This window comes from Haliotis rufescens, unplaced genomic scaffold (assembly GCF_023055435.1).
Source record: "Haliotis rufescens isolate VD_foot unplaced genomic scaffold, xgHalRufe1.0.p SCAF_88, whole genome shotgun sequence".
NCBI classification, from domain to species: Eukaryota; Metazoa; Mollusca; class Gastropoda; order Lepetellida; family Haliotidae; genus Haliotis; species Haliotis rufescens.
Window position 1 is genome coordinate 490,379 of NW_025964381.1, and position 23,032 is coordinate 513,410.

Here is a 23,032-nt window from a genome sequence, read left to right on the forward strand (position 1 = left end):
CTAAATAAAAGATTTTTCTGCTGGTGACCTTATTTGCATTTTTATCAGATCGTGATACAAGATTATCTATTGCGTAGTGTGGCATAAATCAACAAACAAACAAACAAATAAACAAAACTTGTAAAGAATCAAAATAAGCGCCACCCCCCATGATATTCCGTCCCTCTGACGGTCTCCCCATGACTGTCAATGCTGGTCACTGGATTGTCAGATCTAAAAGTCTGGACTGAAACGATTCATCCACGCACCATGATACAAAACGTGGGGATACGGTACACCAAAGCCTCTATCATAAATCGTATCAGCCCAAACCACATAAAACACTGCTCCATCGAAGTCTATACAAAAAAGTAATATTATCTCATATTATATTACCTTATGTTTGTCGGAACCAAGCTGTCACACGGCTTCTAGCAAGTGTGTAGGACACACTGGTATTACATATTATTGCTTACATGCATATTACTTTGTGTGAGGTACCTAATTTACCATAGTAAGTGCCCCTTTGCCACCTCCAGACCAACATGTGAGTGAGTGAGTGAGTTGGGTTTAACGCCGCTTTTAACAGTATTCCAGTCATATCGCGGCGTGTCAGCTTAATGTGGGAGGAAAGCCCCAAGTGATGCAGGTTTTAGACGTTTACCACTTCGGTGAAACCCACGAGCACGGGTATGGTGCTGACAAGCCTAGAAACATAATCGGGGTGAACCGGGATTCGAACCCACAATCATAGTTTCTGGCGTGCCCAAGGGACGCAACTCTGCACAGCGAATAGCGGCGCCTCAGACGACTGGGCCACCCGTGCCCCCCAGACCAACGTGTACCGTAAGTACTCTTTATAAGCACCCCACACTAAGTTAGAAACATTACAAGTACTGTTAAATCTGCATCTTATTGTGTAAATTACTGATCTGATCACAGACAACACAGCTGTGTAGAATGGCTCATAATGTCAGACTTATTTACATCAAACAACACAGAAGGAGTACCGGGTATATATTAGTATCTATATAAATGTTTTTGTTTTAGTTTCATCAGCGTTTGAACTACGTCTGATCTCTACCGCCTGATCTCTACCGCCTGTTCTCTACCGCCTGATCTCTGACAAGAAACTTAACTTGTGTATGGTTTTAATAAGCCCCTTCTTTACCAAGTTTCTAAGCCTCCAAAGCGCTTATTACGGCGAGTATGGTATGTGTAATAATCGAGATGTAGTTATACGCGGAGTACCCAATACATCTGGATTTCTTTTTCTGTGTCTACATGAGACAACGATATCACTCATGATTATCAGCAGAACAAACAAAATTATTCAACAAACATCTTTTGAAGACTGTCAGACATTTAATTTGATATTCACATTCGTAACTGTCTTTACAAGATCTGAAACCTACTATATCATACAAGAACCTTTGTATCATGATATAACACCAGCGTAGTTTGATAACATACTTTGTATCATGATATAACACCAGCGTAGGTTGATAACATACTTTGTATCATGATATAACACCAGCGTAGTTTGATAACATACTTTGTATCATGACGGGGAGTAAAATAAATCTTTGAGTGGGAGAATAAATCCCTTATACCCCATCACGAAGGCTGCACATGGATTTCTGAGTGGGAGACTATGTCACTTAAACCTCGCTATGAAGCAAAAAGCCACACGTTCTTCACGAGTCATGGAAGACGTGACACAGCACATGTTGACCTCTACTTGCAGCTGTGTTCTATCAATTTTAAATTTGTTTTAAATCTTTTCAATGGCAGATTGAAACATGTCGGTAAGATGAATTGGTTAGCAGAATCACTGGGAGTGCATGTGATGGTGTGGTCCCACGTTCGGTGCAAGGTTTAAGAAGGTCCAGATCTTGGCATAAAACCTAACATGGGATTCATAAAACCACATACACCCCGAGTGGTAATGCTACCACTATATTGTATCATGATATATCAGCAGTGTCATGACTCTAATGCTATAAGTCAAGATGTAAGGGTCCCTAGATGCCAATTCCACAGAAGGCCCCCAAGCCTCCTTAATTGGACCACTGTCATTCATAATTAGTAACCAATATCATATCCAACTTATGGAGCATTGTAACAATTATTTCTTTGGATAAAAATATATGAAAAATTCTTCTTCTGACAGAAATATTGTGAGGTATGACAGCACATAATGAGCATCTTTGTTAAAACCCTAGTTGTTCTGTAGTGACTTCTGTCAAACAATGCTAATAATCAAAATAAATACTGGGACTTTGTTCTACAATTGTTGGTGTCTCGCTCTACAATCTGTTCGTGTCTGTGTTTCACGTGGATCAAACTCCTGCGTATGCTCGAAACAATAGCATGCCATCTGAGGTAACATTGACAATGACTTCTTCCTCTGCGGAGAAGAAGAATACTGATCCCCGCTGGAGGGGTACGGGAGAAGACAGTGTTGCGTTGGTTGCCTCCCCTGATCCTTCAATCACAATGCATATACTGGCACTCTTGAGTGGGGCCAGCCGCACCTTCCTTACACCAGCCGGTACCTACACAGAAACAAGGACAGGGGTGAGTGAGTGAGTGAGTGAGTGAGTGATCCTTCAATCACAATGCATATACTGGCACTCTTGAGTGGGGCTGGCTGTACCTTCCTTACACCAGCTGGTACCTACACAGAAACAAGGACAGGGGTGAGTGAGTGATCCTTCAATCACAATGCATATACTGGCACTCTTGAGTGGGGCCAGCCGCACCTTCCTTACACCAGCCGGTACCTACACAGAAACAAGGACAGGGGTGAGTGAGTGAGTGAGTGAGTGAGTGATCCTTCAATCACAATGCATATACTGGCACTCTTGAGTGGGGCTGGCTGTACCTTCCTTACACCAGCTGGTACCTACACAGAAACAAGGACAGGGGTGAGTGAGTGATCCTTCAATCACAATGCATATACTGGCACTCTTGAGTGGGGCCAGCCGCACCTTCCTTACACCAGCTGGTACCTACACAGAAACAAGGACAGGGGTGAGTGAGTGATCCTTCAATCACTATGCATATACTGGCACTCTTGAGTGGGGCCAGCCACACCTTCCTTACACCAGCTGGTACCTACACAGAAACAAGGACAGGGGTGAGTGGGTGAGTGAGTGAGTGATCCTTCAATCACAATGCATATACTGGCACTCTTGAGTGGGGCCAGCCGCACCTTCCTTACATCAGCTGGTACCTACACAGAAACAAGGACAGGGGTGTGTGAGTGAGTGAGTGAGTGAGTGAGTGAGTGAGTGATCCTTCAATCACAATGGATATACTGGCACTCTTGAGTGGGGCCAGCCGCACCTTCCTTACACCAGCTGGTACCTACACAGAAACAAGGACAGGGGTGTGTGAGTGAGTGAGTGAGTGAGTGAGTGAGTGAGTGAGTGAGTGAGTGATCCTTCAATCACAATGGATATACTGGCACTCTTGAGTGGGGCCAGCCGCACCTTCCTTACACCAGCTGGTACCTACACAGAAACAAGGACAGGGGTGAGTGAGTGAGTGAGTGAGTGAGTGAGTGGGTGGGTTGGGGAGTGAGTGAGTGAGTGAGTGAGTGAGTGAGTGAGTGAGTGAGTGAGTGAGTGGGTGGGTGGGTGGGTGAGTGAGTGAGTGAGTGAGTGAGTGAGTGATCCTTCAATCACAATGGATATACTGGCACTCTTGAGTGGGGCCAGCCGCACCTTCCTTACACCAGCTGGTACCTACACAGAAACAAGGACAGGGGTGTGTGAGTGAGTGAGTGAGTGGGTGAGTGAGTGAGTGATCCTTCAATCACAATGGATATACTGGCACTCTTGAGTGGGGCCAGCCGCACCTTCCTTAAACCAGCTGGTACCTACACAGAAACAAGGACAGGGGTGAGTGAGTGAGTGAGTGAGTGATTCTTCAATCACTATGCATGTACTGGCACTCTTGAATGGGGCCAGCTGCACCTTCCTTACACTAGCTGGTACCTACACAGAAACAGGGACAGGGGTGAGTCAGTGAGTGAGTGAGTGAGTTGGTGTGTGAGTGGGTGGGTGAGTGGTGAGTGGGTTAGTGAGTGGTGAGTGGGTGGGTGAGTTGGTGAGTGAGTGATGGGTGAGTGAGTGAGTGAGTGAGTTGGAGGGTGGGTGAGTCAGTGAGTGAGTGAGTTGGTGTGTGAGTGGTGAGTGGGTGAGTGAGTGGTGAGTGGGTGGGTGAGTTGGTGAGTGAGTGGTGGGTGAGTGAGTGAGTGAGTGAGTGAGTTGGAGGGTGGGTGGGTGAGTGAGTGAGTGAGTGGATGGGTGAGTGAGTGAGTGAGTGGGTGGGTGGGTGAGTGAGTTGGTGGGTGGGTTGGTGAGTGAGTGAGTGGGTGAGTGGGTGAGTGAATGAGTGAGTGAGTGAGTGAGTGAGTGAGTGAGTGGGTTGGGGAGTGAGTGAGTGAGTGAGTGAGTGAGTGAGTGGGTTAGGGAGTGAGTGAGTGAGTGAGTGAGTGAGTGAGTGAGTGAGATAGAGAGACGGAAAGTATAGGTAGGTGAGAGAGCGACTGAGTGAGGGTGGGCTTATATTCTATTTTGACATCCAATATATTCTGACCCTCCCCAAATATGTGTAGTATGTCTTATGGTTTTAAAAAGTCCCCACGGCAAATACAGTAGCTCTTACAACTAGGAAAGGGGCTGTATTCTGCCCAAGCATCCCCGGGGAGAAAATGGTGATATTTCTTTGATGTATCAGTGCTCCACAATGTTACCTTTACAACACACACTCAAGTTCACAAGTGATAAAACATTTTAAGGGTTGTCAACAAATAGTTATTTATCACATATATATTTTACCATTACGTTCCCAAATATTGAGCAAATGAATAGTTTTCTTCAAAATTACTCACCTCAAATCTTGTAACAGCAAAGTCTGTGACAAACGGCCTGAAGACAGTAACAGCTACGTCTCCCCCTCGGTCCTCAATGCCCTTGAACTTGGTCTTAGATGCCGCCTGCCCAGTGTAGTTTAACATCTCACAAAGTGTGTGCACGTCCACGAACTTGACTGTCAGGCCGGCTCGCACAACGTTGTCGGAGCATGCCATGCACTCCATGCAATCTGGAACAGAGACAATGTCAAATCTGATTATTCTTATTCCTTTCATTTATCTAGACCTTGGAGAGGCCAGTGTTCAGTCTCAAATTTCAGTAAAATTCTCAAATTTAAAGGTAAATGTCGCCATTTATGTTTTTTTGGGGTTGTCATACAGACGGACTCGTTGTTGTCATAGTGACGGACTCAGTATTGTCATAGTGACTGATTTGGTGTTGTCATAGTGATGGACTCGGTGTTGTCATAGGGACAAACTTGGTGTTGTCATAGTGATGAACTCAGTGTTGTCATAGGGACAGACTTAGTGTTGTCATAGTGATGGACTCAGCGTTGTCATAGTGAGGCATTGTAGGGGTGACTTGTATTGGTCACTGATCAGGGACCAATATAGGGGAAGGGGCTTTAATGCTTAGATATACACTTTGCATTGAGTCCCATATTAAAATAGGAACCCCAAAGTAGAACAACCGTGTGCGAAATATGCATCAGTCGGAAAGCGCACGTTAAATCTCCAAAGTAAGTAAGTAAGTAGTAGAACAAAGTAACTGTTGTCCCCCAAGTTGACTGTCACACATTTACTTTGGAATCCTATATCAATCTGTGTGTTATAAACTGGCCTCACCTTTCTACTAGGTGGGGTCCTCCATGAACAGTTATCCCTGTATGTCATGATCAACCCTGTCATGATCAACCCTGTCATGCCAAAGTACTATATACTATACAAAGTAGTAAACTGTACAAAGTACTAAACAATACAAAGTAGTAAACTGTACAAATTACTAAACTATACAAAGTAGTAAACTGTACAAATTACTAAACTATATAAAGTAGTAAACTGTACAAATTACTAAACTATACAAAGTAGTAAACTGTACAAATTACTAAACTATACAAAGTAGTAAACTGTACAAAGTACTATATACTATACAAAGTAGTAAACTGTACAAAGTACTAAACTATACAAAGTAGTAAACTGTACAAATTACTAAACTATACAAAGTAGTAAACTGTACAAATTACTAAACTATACAAAGTAGTAAACTGTACAAATTACTAAACTATACAAAGTAGTAAACTGTACAAATTACTAAACTATACAAAGTAGTAAACTGTACAAATTACTAAACTATACAAAGTAGTAAACTGTACAAAGTACTATATACTATACAAAGTAGTAAACTGTACAAAGTACTAAACTATACAAAGTAGTAAACTGTACAAATTACTAAACAATACCAATTATTAAAATGTACAAATTACTAAACTGTACAAGTTACTATTCTGATAATGAAAATCACCAACATAATCCACCCTTAACGAGTGAAACACCTGTTCACTTTACCTGCCATGGGAGGGACCATACCAGCAGTGGTTAAACACAGTTGTTGTAAGGCTGAACGTGAAGGACGTATCACTATCGCTACGGAAACAGTGAACAAACTATGGCACTTTACATAAACTTGCGTGTCACCCCAGGCTGTTGAGCTGGACTCGTAAGTCTACAGTGAAGCAGAGAAGGTACATCTTCCCTAGGCAAGGCAGTTAACTGACTATAAAAGTCCAGTTTCCACCCTTATCGAACTAGGCTGGAATTATGGAGTTATATTTTAGCTGGACTAACGAATCTTTACATAGTCCAACCAAAATCGCTTAACCAAATCAACATCTGGTTTGTAAACTGCCATACAGATTTCGGTTGATTGGAGGATTTGCAAAGCATGTATACCGCAAACTCGGCGTCAACAGATATTTTCCAAATTGTTTCATGTTTTTAATCAAGGTGCTCACATGATTTGATGCAATTTGTGAAGTAAGACCGGTATTATCACAATATAGATTTTGATTATCGATCAGATCGTCTTGACTGGGTGCCACCATTTTGTTTGAAGCAAATGCAAGTAATATGTGAGGTGGAATCTGATTGGTCAAGGAGGGACATAAAAGGACATAACTTGTCATAGCCACTGGTGGCACTACGTTTAGGTCCACAAATTCCAGCCTAGTTTGGCAAGGGTGGAAACTGGACTTTTACGGTCAGTTAACTTCCTTGCCTCAGGAAGATGGGAAGGTATGACAATCACTGTGATTACTTTGTGACATGGGGGCTGGCACTTAATGATTGAATGAATCACTGACAGACATATTATTGTTGGCACAATCTGTAAGAGAATATGAAATGGGCTAGCAATTGAGGCAATCTAGGCACATCTAAGCATTCTCAGAGGGCTATATTCAATACAAGCGCTATGTCAAATGTGCCCCAATGGGATTTTTTGTTATCCCAAAGCTGGCTTAGACATACGCTTTAATGAAAAAAGTCATAACTAACCAACAACGGTAATACCTAGTGTTACATTACTGAATGAGAAGCATAGATTATCTAAGAATTTCGAAAAATTCCAAAATTACGACTGACTTACTATTTCCCAGATGAATTGAAGTATGTTTGTTAAATCAGACTGGTTCGAGATTGCAGACTAACGGCAAAGAAACCAACTTCCCCGTTATCTTGTCATTGTTACAATAACCGGACAGTTGAAAAGAATTAAAATTCCAGATGACATGCAAAATAATTCAGCTGAGGTAAGAGTATCCAGCATTTGACAGCCATCACTTGTTTGTCAACATAACGGTCAGTCAGTCGTCCAACTCTCTGCATGGTTGTAGCCATTTGTCACAGTGGGGAGCTGTTAGCCTCCCTACATAAACAAGCATACAAACTCCTATAGCCGCCATGACCACAACACGAGATGTGCAGTAAAGCCGTGTGCATGTAAAGGGAAGAGACTGTGGTCTACATTGGATCGCATTGTTTTTAAGTACATATTAGGATTTATAAAAAAAAAATTAAAAATGGAAATAAAAACGAAACGTGCGGCAGACCTTATGATGATGCGGCGGTGCCTGAGAACCAAGACTATTATTTTCATAGTGTAACGGTCAATTGGTTACCCAACTCCATGCAGGGTTGTGGCCTCCTATCCCTGTAGGGAGCTGTTAGCTGCAGGCTGTCGTATACTAGTTTCCTAATAGATCGCCAGTCCAAATCAACACTTTACTTGCTTCAGCAGAGTACATTGATCTTGATAAATGATCTTCACTTCTCTCTTGCCTTCCAATATATGTACTTATGTTTTAGATTGTGCAACAATATCTGTACTTATGTTTTAGATTGTGCAACAATATCTGTACTTATGTTTTAGATTGTGCAACAATATATGTACTTATGTTTTAGATTGTGCAACAATATCTGTACTTATGTTTTAGATTGTGCAACAATATATGTACTTATGTTTTAGATTGTGCAACAATATATGTACTTATGTTTTAGATTGTGCAACAATATATGTATTTATATTTTAGATTGTGCAACAATATATGTACATATGTTTTAGATTGTGCAACAATATATGTACTTATGTTTTAGATTGTGCAACAATATATGTACTTCCGTTTTAGATTGTGCAACAATATATGTACTTATACAGTTGGAAAACGGACTGGTAAAAATATTTTTATGCCATTGTGCTCTGCGATGGTGACCAAAACTGTTCCCTCTTGATGATTCCAAACCCATATAAGTACATAGAAGGTTGCATGATCGAAAATATAAGTACACATATTTGAAGGGAAGTGTTTTCGGAAGTGAATCGTGTTGCATTTTTTCGTGGGATTACGAGTCATGTACATTATGGCACGGTTGTTAGAGAGGTACGTGCGGGAATCTGTTTGTTCGGGAAAGCACTTTTGAACAGTCCGTAGCTCTGTATATTTAACATCAACATCATTTATAGAGGGCAGCCCAGAGATACTGTTACTGCAGATGGGGAGCCGTGACTGGTGGCAGAGATAGTATAGGTGAGGTGAGGTGAAATGGGGTTTAACGTCGCGTCCAAGATTATTGCACTTATATAGCGACGTGTATGCACGTGTATGTATGTGTGTGGCTGTTGTACTAGTCCGGACTGATGCCGATTTATAGTGCTAGCTCACTGAGATACCATGCCGCAGTTAAACATGAATACCCCACTCAGACACAGTATACTGACTCCGAGCCAACCAGTCCTTGTTTTAGCCCCTTAATGACGAGCGCCAGACAGGGTAACAACAAGTACCATCTTTTAACGTCTTTTGGTATGACGCGGTTGGGGATCAAACCCCCGACCTTCCGCTCTCCGGTCGACGCTCTACCACTAGACCACGGAGGCGGTCGAGATAGTATAGAGAGCTATCACTGTGAGAAGCTTGGAAGCAGCCAGGGGAAGGGAGACAACTCACCCCCAGATAGGTATGCGTGTGGGAGGTTGGCCTCCAGAAACATGGCCTCCCCCGGCTGTAGGGTTATCACGTTCAAGAAGTAGATTGCGAAGCCGCCACGGTCCCCGGGAAACTCTCTGTGTAACTTCAACAAGACATCTCCAACCAAATGTGACGTGTCTTTTCCATTGGCTTCTGTAATACAGATGACATAAACATGAAAAAGGTCAAGCAATCGTTTGGATAATTAGGTTGAGAAAGGAAACATTCTTGGCATTCGTGACCAACTCGTGTTATTCCGGGACAAGCCGAATAGCGACTCGTGCCTCGCTCATGGCAATGCGTAAAATTCGTTGCGTAATGGTTCACATATATTTCCCCATATATCATATATATTTCAGATGTATTTTAAAGCACATAGGGACGTGCGTTATTATACAGTATGATTGAACACATTTAACTGTGTCTTTGGTATATTTTTAGATGCAAGACATATGTAAAATCAAAAAATATTTCTGAGGGATTCTTTGACGAAGAACTTGAAATCATGCGCGCATTCTGATTGGTTTGTCGTATTTTCCCACATAACATTCATCGATAGGGGGATGAGTCTTCTTGCAGGTTACGGAAAGGGGCGAGTGGTGACGAATGCATTCTTGGTTGGATAAAGGCTCCATTACATACTAGCTTCACACAATTCAACATACAATGTAGGTAAATAAAAGAAAACTGGCAAATAAATACGCTTTTTCAAAATTGACGCCATGGAAACATAACAAAAATTTGGATGGAGACCATTGGAACAAACACAAAAACATCACTACAATTGTAAAACAGAAGTTGATCATCCACATTATCTTGTCAATAGATATGTCCTAGTGATGGATAGTGTTGTAATAGCGATTATTGCCAGACTCAGTGTTGCCATAGTAACAGACTAATCTTGCCATAGTGACACTCAGTTTTGTATTATTGCCAGACTCAGTGTTGCCATAGTAACAGACTAGTGTTGCTATTGTGACGGACTTACTCATGTCTTCTACTTTGGCCACGAGGCGCTCCAGCTGACACTTGATGACCTCCGGCTCCCTGTTCATCAGCCCGGTGAAGCACATCTTCATGGTCTCCCTGTGCAGGGGCATGTCCATAGAGTTGCAGGCGGTCAGCAGCCTCACCGCGCAGTGGCTGCCCACAGCCTCGCGGAACTCGTCAATCTCTGCAACACACAACACAAACACGTGACTACGGTCCAACGCTGCTGCCTCACCGCGCAGTGGCTGCCCACAGCCTCGCAGAACTCGTCAATCTCTGCAACACACAACACAAACAAGTGACTACGGTCCAACGCTGCTGCCTCACCGCGCAGTGGCTGCCCACAGCCTCGCGGAACTCGTCAATCTCTGCAACACACAACACAAACACGTGACTACGGTCCAACGCTGCAGCCTCACCGCGCAGTGGCTGCCCACAGCCTCGCGGAACTCGTCAATCTCTGCAACACACAACACAAACACGTGACTACGGTCCAACGCTGCAGCCTCACCGCGCAGTGGCTGCCCACAGTGAGTGAGTGAGTGAGTGAGTATGGTTTTACGCCGCTTTTAGCAATATTCCAGCAATATCACGGCGGGGGACACCAGAAATGGGCTTCACACATTGTACCCATGTCGGGAATCGAACCTGGGTCTTCGGCGTGACGAGCGAAAGCTTTTTTAACCACTAGGCTACCCGACCGCCCCGGCTGCCCACAGCCTCGCGGAACTCGTCAATCTCTGCAACACACAACACAAACACGTGACAACGGTCCAACGCTGCAGCCTCACCGCGCAGTGGCTGCCCACAGCCTCGCGGAACTCGTCAATCTCTGCAACACACAACACAAACACGTGACAACCGTCCAACGCTGCTGCAAATATTCCAGCAATACGACGTTGATACTCCCGAGGCTTCACACATTCTACCCGCGTGGAGTCCGAGGCTTCACACATTCTACCCGCGTGGAGTCTGAGGCTTCACACATTCTACCCACATGGAGTCTGAGGCTTCACACATTCTACCCACGTGGAGTCCGCGCCTTCACACATTCTGCCCACATGGAGTCTGAGGCTTCACACATTCTACCCACGTGGAGTCCGAGGCTTCACACATTCTACCCGTGTGGAGTCCGAGGCTACACACATTCTGCCCGCATGGAGTCTGAGGCTTCACACATTCTACCCACGTGGAGTCCGCGCCTTCACACATTCTGCCCGCATGGAGTCTGAGGCTTCACACATTCTACCCGCGTGGAGTCTGAGGCTTCACACATTCTACCCGCGTGGAGTCTGAGGCTTCACACATTCTGCCCGCATGGAGTCTGAGGCTTCACACATTCTACCCGCGTGGAGTCCGAGGCTTCACACATTCTACCCGCGTGGAGTCCGAGGCTTCACACATTCTACCCACGTGGAGTCCGCGGCTTCACACATTCTACCCGCGTGGAATCTGGGCCTTCAGCGGGACGAGCAAAACACCAAGAAGAAATACAGTAAACTATGTTTATAAGAAACATGTGCATAATGAACTGATGGATATAATGAACTGTCTTTTTGTCCTGGCCATTTGCTGAATATATGCTGTTTATATGCTTGTAACGAATTATGGTTATAACAAACTACAATTAGTGTTGGTCTGTTTTTGTTGTTTAACGCCACACTCAGCAATATTCCAGCTATATGACGGCGGTCTGTAAATGATCGAGTCTGGACCAGACAATCCAGTGATTAATATCATGAGCATCGATCCACGCAATTGGGATTGATGACATGCACTAATCTAAGTCAGCGAGCCTGACCACCCGATCCCGTTAGTTGCCTCTTACGACAAGCATAGTCACCTTTTATGGCAAGTATGGGTTGCTGAAGGCCTATTCTACCCCGGATCTTCACGTGTCTCTAAAATTAGTGGTCTCTTTGAGTTTGTTATAACCGTAGTTTACTGTAATTTTACATTAAATTGTATATTTATATACTTATCCTATCTCACACTATGCATTTCTTCCTTTTTCTTTCGATCCTTAAGTGGAAACATGCTTGAACAAAGTTTCCAGCTTCTAAACAGAATTCACCCAAACACATCCCAAATCACCATGGTCACCATCCAAGCAAATGCGTCATGTACTGTAATCTCATGTGTGACCAGATCACCTGACTCCCCCTTTCTTAGAGCTGACAGGCTAGAGGAGCTGTGATGCGGGGATGGTCGGGAGGGCATATAGCGTGTGAGATAGGAAAAGTATAAAAATATACAAGTTAAAGTAAAATTTACAAATTTATAAACTTATCTTATCTCACACTCTGCATTTATCCCACATTTAGACGTGAGACATACAGGAGAAAGCTGGCGCCAAACAGTGATGCAAATAAAAAGAATCTACAGCAATGCCTAGCGTCTTAAAAACAAGAACAACATGAAATCAAGTATAACATGTGATACATGGTTTCCCATAGGATAGCATTACATGACTGACCGTGGAGCTTTGAACAGAGATCTATTCAGTGTACGACTTATAACCAATCCCAAAGCGGTCATACAGCAATCAGTTCTAGAAGACAGACCACACCACTCTCTCCGACGGACAATAGGGTGAGCCAGCTCAGCATCTCTTGTACCGCTTCATCAAGCTATCAATCACACCTGAAGGATTGAAGTATGTAGAGACGAGGAATGATCAACAACTACAAGAGGATCATCCAACCAATACCAAGACATCTAGTGCCTAAAGAAGTGGTGAGCAGGTAAGGGTTCCGGACACCGCTGAAATGGCCGCGCCGTGCATCGACTTCAATGTTGAAAACTGGAGTCTCTACAGGCGAGGATACTCAGTCTGGGAACCCAAATAATGAAGACAATAAATACAGGAGTGCCTGTTCCAATATTTAATGAGCCTCAGTGATGGCAACTCACTTTGAAAAACCGTTGGTGACAAACGACTTCTGGAGATGAACCAGACTCAAAGATGGAGGCGACTTGGTGCATTTGGTGGTAGTGAGGCTGGAGTAGAAGATCGTCCCTCAGTGGATGATGGTGGAACTTTCTTTCTGCGATCTGTACCATCGTTGTGAACACAACTTCCAGTTGGCCAATAGGACGTGACCAAAAGCAGTCGAAGTTGCTTGGTGGACGCCGCCCTCTGAATGACCCTAGGTAGAAGGCTGGTCAGGGGAAAAGGTGAAGTGTTGAGGTTCTCCCAGGAGATGGCCAGCGCATCGTGGTCCTTGTCAGGAGATGGCCAGCGCATCGTGGTCCTTGTCAGGAGATGGCCAGAGCATCGTGGTCCTTGTCAGGAGATGGCCAGAGCATCGTGGTCCTTGTCAGGAGATGGCCAGAGCATCGTGGTCCTTGTCAGGAGATGGCCAGAGCATCGTGGTCCTTGTCAGGAGATGGCCAGAGCATCGAGGTCCCATGCCAGGAGATGGCCAGAGTATCATGGTCCCATGCCAGGAGATGGCCAGAGCATCATGGTCCCATGCCAGGAGATGGCCAGAGCATCGTGGTCCTTGCCAGGAGATGGCCAGAGCATCGTGGTCCTTGCCAGGAGATGGCCAGAGCATCGTGGTCCCATGCCAGGAGATGGCCAGAGCATCGTGGTCCCATGCCAGGAGATGGCCAGCGCATCGTGGTCCTTGCCAGGAGATGGCCAGAGCATCGTGGTCCTTGCCAGGAGATGGCCAGAGCATCGTGGTCCTTGCCAGGAGATGGCCAGCGCATCGTGGTCCTTGCCAGGAGATGGCCAGAGCATCGTGGTCCTTGTCAGGAGATGGCCAGAGCATCGTGGTCCTTGCCAGGAGATGGCCAGAGCATCGTGGTCCTTGCCAGGAGATGGCCAGAGCATCGTGGTCCCATGCCAGGAGATGGCCAGAGCATCGTGGTCCCATGCCAGGAGATGGCCAGAGCATCGTGGTCCCGTGCCAGGAGATGGCCAGAGCATCGTGGTCCTTGCCAGGAGATGGCCAGAGCATCATGGTCCCATGCCAGGAGATGGCCAGAGCATCGTGGTCCTTGCCAGGAGATGACCAGAGCATCGTGGTCCTTGCCAGGAGATGACCAGAGCATCATGGTCCTTGCCAGGAGATGGCCAGAGCATCGTGGTCCTTGCCAGAAGATGGCCAGAGCATCATGGTCCCATGCCAGGAGATGACCAGAGCATCATGGTCCCATGCCAGGAGATGACCAGAGCATCGAGGTCCTTGCCAGGAGATGGCCAGAGCATCGTGGTCCCATGCCAGGAGATGGCCAGAGCATCGTGGTCCTTGCCAGGAGATGGCCAGAGCATAGTGGTCCCATGCCAGGAGATGGCCAGAGCATCGTGGTCCCATGCCAGGAGATGGCCAGAGCATCGTGGTCCCATGCCAGGAGATGGCCAGAGTATTGTGGTCCCATGCCAGGAGATGGCCAGAGCATCGTGGTCCCATGCCAGGAGATGGCCAGAGCATCGTGGTCCTTGCCAGGAGATGGCCAGAGCATTGTGGTCCCATGCAAGGAGATGGCCAGAGCATCATGGTCCCATGCCAGGAGATGGCCAGAGCATCATGGTCCCATGCCAGGACATAGCCAGAGCATCGTGGTCCCGTGCCTGAGGGTCCAGGATGGGAGAGACGACCCATGGAAGCTGAGCACTGAACCTGGTTGTGAAGAGGTCGACGTCTCGGGCGTCAGTAAAGCTGGCAGATCCACCGGGTAGAGATACCATTCTGTCAGTGACGGTTGGTCGGATCAGTGACAGTTGGTCGGGTCAGTGACGGTTGGTCGGGTCAGGACAGGGCGTCGGCTTGGACATTGTTGATCCAAGGAATGTGCCTTGCTTGGATCTAAACGTTCAGGGAGTAAATCAACCAGAAGAATTTGATCGTCAATGACAGGAGCGACATCAAATTGGTGGAGCCCATCTTGTTGATGTACCAAGTGACTGACAGATTGTCCGACTGGATCATGAGGTGTGACACACAAAGGAGCTCTGCCCAGTGGGACACCGCTCGAATGACCGCCTTGAATTTGAGGTTGTTGATATGAAGTCGCTTTTCTTTGATGGACAAGCACCCTGCCACCTGTAGATCATGGAAGCGTGCTCCCAAGCCCCAAGGTCAATGCGTCAATGAAGAGGTGGTGGGTCAGGGAAAATGTCTGCAAAGAGTCTCCGGCACAACATTCGACATCACCCACCACTGATGAAGATGCAGACGCTGTGAGATCAGGACCCGGCAATTGGAGGTAGGACTTCAGAAAGCACTGGATCTGTCAAAGCTGAAGTTGACCTCTCTAAGTGAGTGCTGCTGATGTCAGAAGACCTAGCAACTGTTGCCATTGGAGTAGAGGTAGGGGCTGTCTGAGTGCCAACGGCACGAATCGTTGTATCTTTAACCACCTGTCCAGGGGAACGAACATCATGCCCAGTCGATCCGTGGCGAAGTTGGATTCATCACTGTTGACTTGGGAGTGACTGTATCCTTAGATGAAGTGGTCAGTTCGGAGATGACTAAACATCAGCGGGAGTGGGGGATGACAAGCAGCTTGCAGCTGATGACCGGGGAGGAAAGGCCCACGTTCCACGGCCTTGGATTTCGACCACCGGTCAACCTCATGCTTGTGGCATTTGCATCGGTTAGACTCCTCCATGAGGTGGGAACACTGGGAACATCTTTTGTCTGCATAGCAACGGTCGCCTTGATCACAACAGTGATTAGGGGGATCAGCAGCTGAGGAAGTACGTCTGTAGACAGGCTGGGCATTGATCATGTTGTGTGCCCATCTTCTCTGGGTAGTATCGTAAAGGTTGATACAAATAAGGAGGTACACATAAAAATAACAATCGTGTATTCTCTAAACTTCAATACACGTCTCCACATGGTGGCAATGAGAAAGAGAATGATGTGGCAGGGGTAGTCAGGTGATCAAGTGATCGTGTAAGCTCACAAAGCCACAAGATTACAGTGTGAGACCCATTTGATGGGATGTGTTCAAGTGAATTGTTTTTAGAAGCTGGAAACTTTGTTCAAGCATGTTTTCACATTAGGATGGAAAGAAGAACGAAGGAATACTTAGAGTGAGCTAGGATAAATTTATAAATTGAAATGTCTCAAGACTGCTTAAAAGCATTTGGGATCGCAGACTGAAGTAAGATTCCAATAGTCTTACCTTCATTAGTTAGCCATCACAATGGCAACAGTTTACCTTTATTGCAACACATATAGTGTTTTCAACTTATGCAATACTATTAACAATCTCACTAAAATCAGATCTTCTAGACACTCCCTAGGATACCTCTCTGCATGAAAATCTGACATGCCCCAACCATTAGAGATTGTGTAAGGATGACCCTGGGTTAACATTGACGGCTGAATCTGAATGAAGGATGCCTGTCTTCCTGAGCCAATCAGATGACTGCTTCCTAAAACTATTTGGATCTAATTCTCTGCCATCTTGATTCAGAAATTTGATCTTAACAAAAGAAAACCAACATATAACCATGACAACACAAATATATTTTCCATTGTAAACTACAGTGTGTATGAAATATCCAAACAATATCATTGTGTAGCTTTTATAATTTCCATTTGGAATTGCCTGTTTAATTAGAAACTTCACCTGTGACCTGAGAAGGGGATGTCAGATCTTCACACATTGAGGTATTTTAGTTAGATAGTACAGTTGCGAAAGTGAAAATGTCCTCGACAGACACCCTGAATAAGACGTTCGGAACTGACCTTCCAGATACTTGGCGACCTCCTTGATGGGTCTGAAGCCACACAGGCCCTGGAAGGGGGTCAGGGCGATGGCCATCTCGGGCTTGTGGTTGCTGTCTTTGTACGCACCAGGATTCTTCTTGTGCAGCACCTCGGCTAGAACCTCAAACATTCAACCAGGTTTTACTAAACCTACTAAAGGACTTTTTAGAAAAATTCATGCATATTCATCGTCCAAACCATCCATTGAGGCCTTCAGCATGAATATGCATGAATTTGGCTAAAATGTCTGTGTTCCTACACACATATGACTTACGAAGGGGCACAAATAATATCCACTGCGAGACCCATGCGATTCATAAAATTATGCAGAGCTCCAGACACACTACGAACAATAAATCACCAGAAGCCAACTAAGTTTGAGTTGATTGTGTACCAATACCCATGAAACATTAATAAACAACAATAGCATAATGAGTGATTACCCAGTGTAGTCTTTTCAGCTTGTGTATGTGTATGTCTTCACAGATGTTTAAATACTGATGGAATGTCGGCCAGTGTTCCCATTTACCGGTAATTACCAGTTTTTTACCGGTGAAATTATGCTTGGACCGGTAATTCATGTGACTGCCAGTCCCTGTCGACGGCAAATAAAGTACCTTATAAATCTTTGTTGTTGAACAAAACATTGGTGATATTCAGTATATTTTTTGAACAAAGTCCGCTTGTATGTTACCATCAGAGTTTCCTGTTGTCTATTTTTTGTGCAAGGAAATAAAATTTCACTTTGCTTTGAGGTTAAATATATATTTGAAGTGCCTCTCGAATACCCTAACAAAAACGAGAAAATTGTGACTGAACTTTGTGTGAATGATGTGTAATTTTATTTGTTGAAAGTTGGGACTTACAAAAATTAGAGGGGACTGGTAATTTTTTGAGTTGCCAGTCCACCAGGACCGGCAGTTTCAAAACCCAACGGGAACACTGGTCGGCATCATGTATACATGAACTCTATTGCATTGAATAGTGCAAAGTAGTGCTCTTCTAACCTTGACATGTATTGCTTTAAAAACATCCACAAGATTCACTCACACAACCACTTTCTCTTTGTGAGTGTGTGAGTGCGTGCGTGCGGGTACGTGTGTTTGCGAGGTGGACGTACATGTGTATCTGTTTACCAAGCACCAGCCAGGGTAACAACAAGTACCATCCTTGGTATGATGTGCAAGGAGATTGAACCACCAACCCTCTCATAGCATATACTCACCAGACTAATAACTCTCATAGCATATACTCACCAGACTAATAACTCTCATAGCATATACTCACCAGACTAATAACTCTCATAGCATATACTCACCAGACTAATAACTCTCATAGCATATACTCACCAGACTAATAACTCTCATAGTATATACTCACCAGACTAATAACTCTCATAGCATATTCTCACCAGATTAATAACTCTCATAGCATATACTCACCAGACTAATAACTCTCATAGCATATACTCACCAGACTAATAACTCTCATAGCATAAACTCACCAGACTAATAACTCTCATAGTATATACTCACCAGACTAATAACTCTCATAGCATATTCTCACCAGATTAATAACTCTCATAGCATATACTCACCAGACTAATAACTCTCATAGCATATACTCACCAGACTAATAACTCTCATAGCATATACTCACCAGACTAATAACTCTCATAGCATATACTCACCAGACTAATAACTCTCATAGCATATACTCACCAGACTAATAACTCTCATAGCATATACTCACCAGACTAATAACTCTCATAGCATATACTCACCAGATTTGGATGGGCCTGTATGGACAAAGAGGTCCTGACAGACAGAACTTTGAACAAGAAGGGTAGTTTCCCCTTGAAGTACGACTCGACCTTTGACCCCAGCTTGTCTGGGTTCCTCTTTATCCAGTCTGACAGTTCCTCCTCTGTCTTCCCTGGAATGGAAACTCGGGAGGGGCCATTCGGGTGTGTCCCCATCCACAGCTGAAACATAGTCAAATCCATCTCATTATCTTTGTCTATCTGTAGGGATATATACCTGTGACGATCCGGGGTAGAATAGGTCTTCAGCAACCTATGCTTGTTGTAAAAGGCGACAATGCTTGTTGTGAGAGGCGACTAACGGGATCGGGTGGTCAGGCTCGCTGACTTGGTTGATGCATGTTATCGTATCCCAATTGCGTGGATTGATGCTCATGATATCAATCACTGGATTGCCTGCTGACTCGATTATTTTATCATGGTGTAACATTTATACTAAGTCATCCTATAATAATTAGATCCACATCAAGTGCTTTTATGAGTTACCATGGTGTAATATTTATACATCATTTCATATAATAGTTTAGCAAGTAATACTTATCATCAGGAAAAATGCATATATAAAATATCAGTAGTTTCAGTTATAGCTTTTTAGACAGATGCTAGCCTAAGGTAATGGGAGCGCATCTCCTAGACATACTATTCAATAAAACAAGAGTTATGTCTACATAGTTTAATTGATTTGAAGCTTTTAGATAAATGCTAGCCAGAGGTATCTTTTGTCTGGGAGATGGGATCTTGATACCTTAGGCTAGCATCTGTCTAAAAAGCTATAACTGAAACTACTGATATTTTATATATACATTTTTCCTGATGATAAGTATTACTTGCTAAACTATTATATGAAATGATGTATAAATATTACACCATGGTAACTCGTAAAAGCACTTGATGTGGATCTAATTATTATAGGATGACTTAGTATAAATGTTACACCATGATAATTTACAGACCGCCGTCATACAGCAGGAATATTGCTGAGTGCGGCGTTAAACAACAAACAAATAAAACTGTAGTGATGAAAAGGAGTTCCACAGCAGTCACATATCACCACTTAGGGAGATAGTTTGTTTGTTCGCTGTTTAACGCTGCACTCTGCAATATTCCAGCTGCATGACAGCAGTCTGGCCAAGACAATCCAGTGATTGATATCATGAACAACAATCTACACAACTGGGATACTTTGCATTAACAAAGTCAGCGATCCGGTTTGTCACCTCTTACAACAAGCATGGGCTGCTGAGACCTATTCTTACGCAAAACTTCCCAGGGGCATTTTGGAAGAACTTCATAGAGATTTAGTACTGGGTACTATTGTGCTGTGAAACTAGATAGATAACACAGTCAATACATGTCTTCTCATCAGATTTCAGAAGAATGACATATAGTTTTTATTCAGATCGTGGGACAAAGCCCACTTACCATCAGGTCTAAACATGCTGAACATGCTTGCTTCAGGAAATGAGGCTGTTCAGATTTTAGAGAGGACAAGAAATAAAGGCATTGTTAAGTGCATGATATAATGAAGTTTCATTATCTATAGGAAAATAGTGACAAAAAATCAAATGTTAAAATCTTTCAAATTTCACTGTTTTTCCAAATATTTTTCAATTTCTGTGAGAAAATTGTGAACACAAGGTGTCATCACTGATTTTCAGTGATCCATTCATATAAGTTTTACTGCTATTTTACATTTAACACCCTATGGAATCTTTTTAGCCGTATAGTTATGGTTATTCTCTGGCGTTGACATTTAATCACAATAAACAAAGGTGTAAGAGTGAGTGAGTGAGTGTGGTTCTACGCCGCTTAGGAATATTCCAGCAATATCAAAGCGGGGGACACCAGAAATGGGCTTCACACATTGTACGCATGTGGGGAATCGAACCTGGGTCTTTAACGCTTTATTAAGCAGTAGGCTACCCTACGATATGTATCAAGATACCGTGCTCACGATCCAATATGTATCACAATACTTGCATGTGCTTTTATCTCTGGTGCGTAAGCCATCTTTTTCATTGATAAGATGGCCAATACCTGGTACACTAACGATTTACAGTTAGCAGTGTCGTATAAAGCAATGGATGAAAATATTTACGTTTTCAATACTCAGTTCCACGAGTAATTAGTGTTTGGTGTAAGATTTATTAAAGAATACACTTAAGGTAAGAATCTATACTTTTTACTTGGTGTGCGATTGTGATCGTAAACAAATCGCGATCCACCATTGGTGTTTTGTCCCACTACCATGTTTTACCTCAGCATAAGGTGTGTTGTCCTCGATGACAAACTCAGGGTCCACAGCTTGAGACAGCTGGGCCACCTCACTCTCTGCCCCAACTTTGCCCCAGGCATATTTCTGTACTGCACACTTCAGCAAAAAAACTGTGGAATATATCATTATAAACATATAAATAAGTTTCAAGAAAACTGTGGAATATATCATTATTAACATATAAATAGGTTTCAAGAAAACTGTGGAATATATCATTATAAACATATAAATAGGTTTCAAGAAAACTGTGGAATATATCATTATAAACATATATATAGGTTTCAAGAAAACTGTGGAATATATCATTATAAACATATAAATAGGTTTCAAGAAAACTGTGGAATATATCATTATAAACATATAAATAAATTTCAAGTGATTCCGTGTCATTTGACTGGCTAACCAACAATAAGTCTTGTGTTTATGTCATCATACAGCCCGTCACCAAGCACCCAGTATATATGTCAACAAGATAAGTGCCGGGCCAACAAAATTAAGTATTCCCCTCTGTCTTGCCATTCATTAACCGTAGGGCACACCCCATTGTGTATCAACAACCAATAATATTCCTTTTATTGTTCTAAATGTTAGTTAAATACATAGAGAAGCAAGATGTTAGGCAGAAGGTTTGACCCTCAAACCAAGGAAACCTCTGAACCAAAGCCCAGAGGGTTGTACCGACTCTCTGAGGCATCCACAGCTATATTTTAAGAAATTGTTCATTGTTTTTGTAAATAAAATCGCAGTTAGTCTCCTGTGACTCTGTCTCTTTGCTGACTAATTCCCCCACGAAAACCAGCACACCATTTGGAAGGGTTTGAACATCAGAACAGAACCATAATACAATACGACTTATAACACTGATATATACATGAAAAACCTGTAGGAGGTGAACGTTGGGAGGCAGTTTGCCTCCCTCTTGAAGTTTGTGTCTGAAAAGAGTGTGTCAGTCATTGCATACACACACAGCAAGGATTTTCGCTAGATCTATTGGTTTTGTTGTCAGCACAGGTACCACAGAAACGTACCCTAGTGTGACAATATTAACAGCATTGTAGTCAGGAATGAAGGGTTTTATGGTAAACAGCACACTTGTGGCATACTGCTTATTTGAACGAGTTTAGCCCAAAGCGGTTTCGTCCATTGTGCAAATTCACAGTGCCGTACACCTATGTTTTGGCCCACAGGGAAACATTTTCAGGGTGCTTCAGTCAATATTTGCCAAATGTATTATCAATAATGACAACCACGAGGGACCGTTCGCTCTGTATCGTGCCATCACGGGCAACCACACCCGCACCAAGGGGTCATTCGGTCAGTTCGGACACATGACGACCGCGACAGATCGTTTCACACCCCGGTGCCCAACTTCAAGGACATTTTAACACAAAAAAGTAACACGTCCAAGTTGATGACAGTTACAAACTCAACATCGACACAATACGTGACAGAACTTGTCAGGTAATGCAATCAGATTGAAACTGCTCAGGTGATTTAGATTATAATTATGAAATTATATGGTTCGTTGCTGAAGAAAAAATATTGCAAAAAAGACATTAATAAGCACCTTGCGGATTGTCTGCCATGTTGGCTGTTTATACAGAGTTCACAATTTATTTACGAATATATTTATGTCATATAAATATATGTACTTTTTGAACGATGTGTCATGCAACAATCGTAGCCGCTAATTTTATATTTAAAATATTTGTTGGGAAATAATAAGATTGATAGTAGATTCATAAGGATCTGAAAAGTCCTTAGCTCTGTATAATATGTATACACTGGTTCCCGGATATTTTTGCGCTGCGTAACGATATGCAAATA

General features: G+C 43.5%; 1 protein-coding gene across 1 annotated transcript; it reads right to left on the reverse strand.

Moving 5' to 3' along the window:
• Positions 1–714: 714 nt before the first annotated feature.
• LOC124114571 (mannose-6-phosphate isomerase-like) lies at positions 715–22,810 on the reverse strand. Its single transcript, XM_046475191.2, has 8 exons — positions 22,773–22,810; positions 21,188–21,315; positions 18,892–19,092; positions 17,088–17,229; positions 10,376–10,561; positions 9,367–9,540; positions 4,883–5,094; positions 715–2,537 (listed from the first exon to the last, which is right to left on the reverse strand). The coding sequence occupies exons 1-8, from the start codon at positions 22,789–22,791 to the stop codon at positions 2,322–2,324; spliced, it is 1,278 nt and encodes a 425-aa protein (XP_046331147.1). The 5' UTR covers positions 22,792–22,810; the 3' UTR covers positions 715–2,321.
• Positions 22,811–23,032: the final 222 nt, after the last annotated feature.

Coding starts and splice junctions, on each gene's coding strand:
- LOC124114571 (XM_046475191.2), bottom strand. Junction 19,093..21,187: donor ACAACACACCTTATGCTGAG/GTAAAACATGGT, acceptor ACTATGTTTCAG/CTGTGGATGGGGACACACCC. Junction 2,538..4,882: donor TTGCTGTTACAAGATTTGAG/GTGAGTAATTTT, acceptor GTTTCTGTGTAG/GTACCGGCTGGTGTAAGGAA.